The sequence below is a fragment of the Anolis carolinensis genome, chromosome 4 (assembly GCF_035594765.1).
Source record: "Anolis carolinensis isolate JA03-04 chromosome 4, rAnoCar3.1.pri, whole genome shotgun sequence".
Lineage (NCBI taxonomy): Eukaryota > Metazoa > Chordata > Lepidosauria > Squamata > Dactyloidae > Anolis > Anolis carolinensis.
Window position 1 is genome coordinate 167,626,879 of NC_085844.1, and position 7,268 is coordinate 167,634,146.

At 42.9% G+C, this 7,268-nt stretch overlaps 1 protein-coding gene across 1 annotated transcript; it reads right to left on the bottom strand.

The window, feature by feature from the left end:
• Window positions 1–865: 865 nt before the first annotated feature.
• On the bottom strand, window positions 866–7,040 carry gadd45a (growth arrest and DNA damage inducible alpha). Its single transcript, XM_003225828.4, has 4 exons — window positions 6,823–7,040; window positions 5,380–5,481; window positions 3,989–4,211; window positions 866–1,583 (listed from the first exon to the last, which is right to left on the bottom strand). The coding sequence occupies exons 1-4, from the start codon at window positions 6,864–6,866 to the stop codon at window positions 1,470–1,472; spliced, it is 483 nt and encodes a 160-aa protein (XP_003225876.1). The 5' UTR covers window positions 6,867–7,040; the 3' UTR covers window positions 866–1,469.
• Window positions 7,041–7,268: the final 228 nt, after the last annotated feature.

Below are 7,268 nucleotides of genomic sequence, written 5' to 3' on the forward strand. Positions count from 1 at the left end.
GTGGACTTTCTATGGGAACTAATATTATACTCATTTCTGCCTCCAGTCATTCCATTACATGGGATGGAGCCCCTGGTGGCGTAGTGGATTAAAGCCTTGTGACTTGAAGGTTGGGTTGCTGACCTGAAGGCTGCCAGGTTCAAATCCCACCCGGGAAAAACGCAGATGAGCTCCCTCTATCAGCTCCAGCTCCATGCGGGGACATGAGAGAATCCTCCCACAAGGATGGTAAAAACATCAAAACATCCGGGTGTCCCCTGGGCAACGTCCTTGCAGACGGCCAATTCTCTCATACCAGAAGTGACTCAAGTTACTCCTGACACGAAAAAAAATTACAGCTCCTGCCAACCTAGCAGTTCGAAAACATGCCAATGTGAGTAGATCAATAGGTACCGCTCTGGCGGGAAGGTAACGGCGCTCCATGCAGTCATGCCGGCCACATGACTTTGGAGGTGTCTATGGACAATGCCGGCTCTTCGGCTTAGAAATGGAGATGAGCACCAACCCCCAGAGTCAGACATGACTGGAGTTAACGTCAGGGGAAAACCTTTACCTTTTACCTACTCAGACTAGCAGAGTTCTAGTAGCAATGCCCTAGGTCAGCAAAAACTTATGCTTGCAGATATTGACAAATATCTGGCATCACAGTAGTGCTTCATTCTCCTCTGTAGTCTTCTATGTTACTTGAAAACCAATTCCTGAAAAATTTCAAACCCTCAAAACTCAAGTTTTGGGGATGTATGGAAGTTGCAGGATCACCCACATCCAGTTTCTTCCAGTAAAATTACCATGTTACATAGCTCCTGTTATTTGATACGAGCCAACTTTATTGTCCATCACAAGAGTAAAAACACTGACTCTTGCATGGCTTTTAGATTTTTATTTCACTGAACACAGTCCAATTTCAAACAATTTATTAAAAGGTTGCAGTTCAAACATTTTAATACCAGCGGTGCAAGTAGGATGCTCTTCCAAATCTCTAGCATAAATAAATCTTTCCTCAAGGTCATAAAATAACTTAGTATTTCTTAGAATAAAAAACTTAAGAAATCACCATATTGGAAACAAAAACAGTTTTGAGAATAATGAAACCATTTAGCACTTCTTGCGAGTGAAAGGTATTTGAAAATGGAAATCGAAAAGTTGCTGTTTCACAACTCCAACAAAGCATGGTGCGTGTGTTCTGAAAGGAACTCTGCCACATTGCTTTCACAACCGTCTTGCAGCAGAACTCCGACTTCCTCCCGTGACTTCCGATGACTTCCTCTGCTTCCGGTCCATCCTCTTCCACAAGCAAAGTCAAATGTCCTTCAGTTTCACACAGTGTGCAGTTCAACCTCAACCTACCCACTTGACATCAGTTCCTGTAATCCTTCTGTCAGGCTGGGACATTACTTCCTGAGCAAACTACTAAAGTATTTTGAAACTTCAGTGCATTTTTCCCCATATTCAGTTTTGTTCACATGCTGTCACCGTTCAGGAAGGTTGATCACGGGAACCCACTGGTCCATATAGCGGCTTTCCCGGCAAAAGCAGATCAGCTGACTTAGGGCTGGATCCTTCCACTGAGAAGCATGTGGATTCTGTGGGGAGTGGGAAGAAAGATTTGTCAGCATAAAATACAATAAAAGGCTGCTAACAAGAAACAAGTCTATTTGTAAATTCCACAAAATGACCTAAGGTACCGTGTTTCCCCGAAAATAAGACAGTGTCTTATATTAATTTTTGCTCCCAAAGATGTGCTAGGTCTTATTTTCAGGGGATGTCTTATTTTTCAATGAAGAAGAATTCACATTTATTGTTGAACAAAAAAAAAATGAACATTTATTATATACTGTACAGTAATTGTCATCACAAACCAGCATAATGTGGGGCCGGGCTGTGGCGCAGGCTGGTGAGCAGCCAGCTGCAATAAATCACTCTGACCAAGAGGTCATGAGTTCGAGGCCAGACTGTGTCGGGGTGAGCACCTGACAATTAAAAATAAAAAATAGCCCCTGCTTGTTGCTGACCTAGCAACCCGAAAGATAGTTGCATCTATCAAGTAGGAAATTAAGGTACCACTTATAAAGTCGGGAGGCTAATTTAACCAATTTACGACTCCATAAAAAATCATCCAGCCAACGTTGGAATGAGGAAGTGCCGTCGCAGTGGATGATGAAGCAGCTGCTCCCCCTGTGGCCGGAATCGAACACCCCCTCAGGAGACGGTTAAATTGCCTCTGCGTCTGTCTCTGTTCTATGTGTATATAGGCATTGAATGTTTGCCTTATATGTATACAATGTGATCCGCCCTGAGTCCCCTTTGGGGTGAGAAGGGCGGAATATAAATACTGTAAATAAATAAATAAATAACCAGGCAAACTGTGAATCCTATCAAGAATTTCTTGTTACTACCACTATTTCCATGTACAACAATCTATGGTATGTACATTTACCGATCCTGCATGCTCTGGTGTTCTGTTCGTTGGGCATGCTTCCAAACAAAAACTTGGCTAGGTCTTACTTTCGGGGGAGGCCTTATATTTAGCAACTCATCAAAACCTCTACTAGGTCTTATTTTCTGGGGATGTCTTATTTTAGGGGAAACAGGGTAGCAATCCTGTACTAAGAAGTAAATTCAGCACTGTGCTATAAATGCTCATCCCCAGCATTCCTCGATTTTTTATGTTGACAAAGACTGATGGAAGTTGCCATTCAACAAATGGAAGACTGCACCTTGCTCTGATCAAGATGGCAGCATATATTCTGCAGACTGTATTTATAATATACTCTGCAGACTATTTAGGAGTTAACTTTTTCTTCTTTGCAAGTAGAAGACAAAAGGCTGCAGTTCAAAGTACATATTATTCAACTCATGTACAAGAACGGATCTGCAAACCTGTTGCTTTGGATTACTCAACACTATGTCAAGAAATTACCTACAATATGGCTTTGGAAAAATATTAAACAGTAAAACTAACAAAGTGTGATTCCCTTGTTTTGATAAGAAGTAGATATAAGAATCATTGAAACTATCAAAAAATAAACACAATGACAACAACATAATTTGTCAGCATGCACAGACAAGTAAATGCTTGTCAGTGTGAAGGCAATATATGTGTTTGGAGACAAAATTGAGTTTTTAGTTATCATCGGAAACAACAAAGTATAAATGAAAGTTTGCAGGATCAGGTTATGTTATTTTTAAAGAAATTTTCAGTTTTATTTTGTCCTAAAAATAAGCTGGCCCACTTAAATAACGCCTGAATTCCTTTTCTATTTAATTTTCAAGTAACTTGGCTTTCAAACAAAAACCAATGCAAAAGGGTTACATTAGAAACATCATTTTCCAGGCAATGGTTAACAATTCAACTAGGCACAAATCCCATCCAACCTCATGTGCAGATCAGCATTGAGTAATGCTGACCTGTCTTTTTCGTAACAGCTTTCAACTGAGGCATTGGATAATGACCTTTGAGGCAATTAGTAACAAGGAAAGGCTAATATAGGCAGGGAGTCACTGTAGAAAGGTGACTCACAGTGCAGGAGTCTCCTGTTGTCAACAGGATAGAACATGTTTGAACTTGTCTTTCCTCTGAAAATCCCTATTAGCAAAGCAAGAAATGCAATATGATTTGCATAGGGCAGGCATGGGCAAACTTCGGCCCTTTGGGTGTTTTGGACTTCAACTCCCACCATTCCTAACAGCCTATCGGCTGTTAGGAATGTGGGAGTTGAAGTCCAAAACACCCAAAGGGCCGAAGTTTGCCCATGCCTGGCATAGAGGAAAAAGTGAACTAAAGAAGAGGTTGCACTGATTCAAACTGAAGAAACAGATGTACTAATGTCGGGGTGTGTGTGTGTGGGGGGGGGGGGGGATACTGAATGAAACACTGCAATAACTGAGCATAAAGTGGAAAATCAGAAGGTTGTGTATGTGGCAACAGTGAGGTCAGGCTGGCCTGGCAGCACTGACGCCTCGACTGGGAACAAAACGCAGCACTTACGGTGACAAGTACGCAGTGCAAATCCGCAGGCGGCTCGCCCCCTCCTCCGCCTGCCCCCAGAAGCAGGAGCTCTGCCAGGCGACTGGGGTTGCTCACTCGGAGTATGTTGATGTCATTCTCACAGCAGAAAGCTTGGATCAGGGTGAAATGGATTTGCAAAGCAACATCCTGATTGTCTTCCTCATCCGCTGCCAGCAGACAAAGCACCACATTATCTGGATCCCTGCAGGGATGAAACAATACAGACGACGTTAGTCACCCACCGACTCACCAACAAGAATGCTATTTTACAGTGTCAGAAGAGAGACAAAACAGGAACCGGAGTCACAGGACAGGCTACAAACATATGCTTACTGCTGCCCTGATCAAAATATCCAATTAAGGGCATGTTACTTTGTTCTTTTGTATGTTTGATCTTCTTACATAGGCTTGCACAAACACACAACCCATAATTGATGGGAAATGGCTGTTTGTTTGTTTTAAAGTGGAATCCAGTGAGGGATTATTATTACTGGGTTATTGCAAGTTTTCCAGACTGTATGGCCATGTTCCAGAAGCATTCTTTCCTGACGTTTTGCCCACATCTATGGCAGGCATCCTCAGATATATAGGCATATATATATACCTCAAAACCTCTGAGGATGAGCCCAGAAAACTCACAGCAACCCAGTGATTCCAGCCATGAAATCTTTGACGACACATTATTATTATTATTATTATTATTATTATTATTATTATTATTACTATTCTTAAAAATAGGATCTGATTATGTTTGTGCACTAAGCCAAAGGCCACATTTTCAAAAGTGCCAATCCCATCGCACATCTTGCATTGTGAGTTAAAGAGAGACTGGGGGTGTAGCTGCACTGTCAAATTAATGCAGTTTGACATCACTTTAACTGCTGAATGCAATGGGATCCTGGGAGTTGTACTTTGGTGAGGCAACAGCACTCTTTGCCACAGAAGGCTAAAGACTTTGTAAAACCACAAATCCTATGATTCCATAGCACTGAACCACAGCAGTTAAAAGTGGTGTCAAATTGCATTAACTCTGCAGTGTAGATGCACTCGGATTCTTCTGAAAGATGGTCCATAAACAAATTCACACAGAGATACTGGATGAGCAAACACTGGTGTGGTTATGACCACTTAACCAGAGATCCCTGGATTTTTTTTTTCTATTTGGTCCATATAAACTAAATGAACATCTTAAGTGGACAGCAAAAATGGACTCCATGCATCAGGAGAAAGGTGGGATAAGCATAAAATAAGAGATATACTAGCAATCTCAGAAACTGAATGTAAATAGGATGACCTGATCCTTATTGTCATTACTATCAATCAATCAATCAATCAAGGAAGCAAGCAACAGAGGGTTAGTTCTGACTTACACATTGAGCAGCTTGGCAGCCTCATACACGCCGACCGTGATGCTTCTCTGAGTCAGGGCTTTGCTTAGGACTTCTTCCAAGGCGTCTCCTACTTTCTCCATGCTGATGGAAAAGTCCCCAAAAAGAAGGAGGGAGAAAAAGAAGTCAGCCAAAAAAAGAAGTCACACCACAGCATTTCCAAAGGAAAAAAAACCTATACGACGTCCTGGCCTTCAAGCTGACCTCCAGCCTATCCCAGACATGCAAAACATGGACTAAAAAATGCTATTAATCCAAAGGGGAGAAGAAGCAGCCTCCCTGGAGAAACCGCAGTCCTTGATCTTCTCACGTGGAGAGACAGGCAAGAGACAGACAGCCCATACTTTATGGGAAATGGATATCTTTTAAGTGTCAGCAAAGGTGGTGCAATGCAAGGAAGGTTTTTTTTAATGGATTTTCAAGCAATCCTAACACTTCTTTGCAGATAAATAGGGAGCTGTTAGTAACCTGAGGCTTAGGTATGGCTTTGGAAGAGAATGATCCTTGTCTAGAGAAAAAAAAATCCCACCATCATCCTCTACCTCCTGAGTTTTCTGCCTCTCACATTGAAAAAAAAACATCTAAATTGGATTGCTGTGTGTTTTCCAGGATGTATGGCCATGTCTGGAATTCCAGACAGGAAACAATCAGGGCCAGCTAACACATCCCAACAAATTATTCCCCCAGGCAGGAAGCAGCCAGTCTTTGACGCTGCAAGGCCATTCAATGCTAATCAAGGTGGCCAACTGCAACATTCACACTTGCCTCAAACAGACAAGTTTGAGGACATATATGTGGACATTATTCCACATATACATAAACCTCACTTGCCTAATTTCCAACAAACTTCGCAACCTCTGAAGATGCCTTCCATAGATGGCAAAACGTAGGAGAGCATGCTTCTGGAACATGGCCATGCATCCCGGAAAACTTTATTCTGGCCATGAAAGCCTTCACAACATATTGACCATCTAAATTGCATCCCCTCTCCATTCAGGACTATTGCATTGTGCATTTTCCTTCCTGTTTTGAGGGAAGGCAGACTGCAATGCAATTAGGCATTTGAAAAAAAAACCTCTTAATACTTTGCAGATAAATAAGGAGCTGTCAGTAAATTTAAAAGGAAATGCCACGAGTAATCATAATAATATAGTGTAGTAATTATATTATGTGTATATATGCACACATACATATACATTATTTATATATATATACACACACACACATATATAATATATATATATATATCATGCCACCCCAGCCTCTTCTAGGTTTTCTGCCCTACACCCCAAACTGCATATCTTCCCTTCAGGCACTTTTGCATTGTGGAAGGCACAAGGCACACTGCAACCTTTGAGAGAGAGCTCTAAAAAGTCCTACTTTTTCCATTCTTCCCCTTCCAAGAAATCTCGTTCCTTGAAGTACCTTCCCAATGCTTGGTGCTCCCCCGCCAGCTCTTCCAGAGTCATGTTGCAGCCTCGCGCCGAGCCCCTGCTTGCTTCCCCGGCGGCCACTCCACCGACCCAGAAAGGACACCTCACCCTCCGGAGCCCAAAGCCGGTCTGAGGGACAAAGGGCTCCCCGGGCTGGAGTTATCCTGCCAACCCCGCTGCCAATCGCCGCGCGGCTCGTTTGCATGCGTCCACCCGATTGGGCCATGCAAATGAGCCACCGCGCTCCGCTTGGCCCCGTTCCCCTCGCCCGCCCTGCAATCCCGTGTCCCCGGCTCCCTTCGGCTGGGAGAACGGGCTCAGTCACTTTCCCCACTCCGCTGATTGGAGGAAAGCGTTCCGAGGGGCGGGGCTTGCTAGAAAAGAGAGAGAGCTGTGGATGGTTCTCTCTCTACCCCTTTTTTCTCTTTCTCTTTCTCT

Coding starts and splice junctions, on each gene's coding strand:
- gadd45a (XM_003225828.4), bottom strand. CDS start 6,866: ATGACTCTGGAAGAGCTGGCGGGGGAGCACCAAGCATTGGGAAG. Junction 5,482..6,822: donor GAGCACCAAGCATTGGGAAG/GTACTTCAAGGA, acceptor CTTTTCCATCAG/CATGGAGAAAGTAGGAGACG. Junction 1,584..3,988: donor TGCACTGCGTACTTGTCACC/GTAAGTGCTGCG, acceptor CACTCCCCACAG/AATCCACATGCTTCTCAGTG.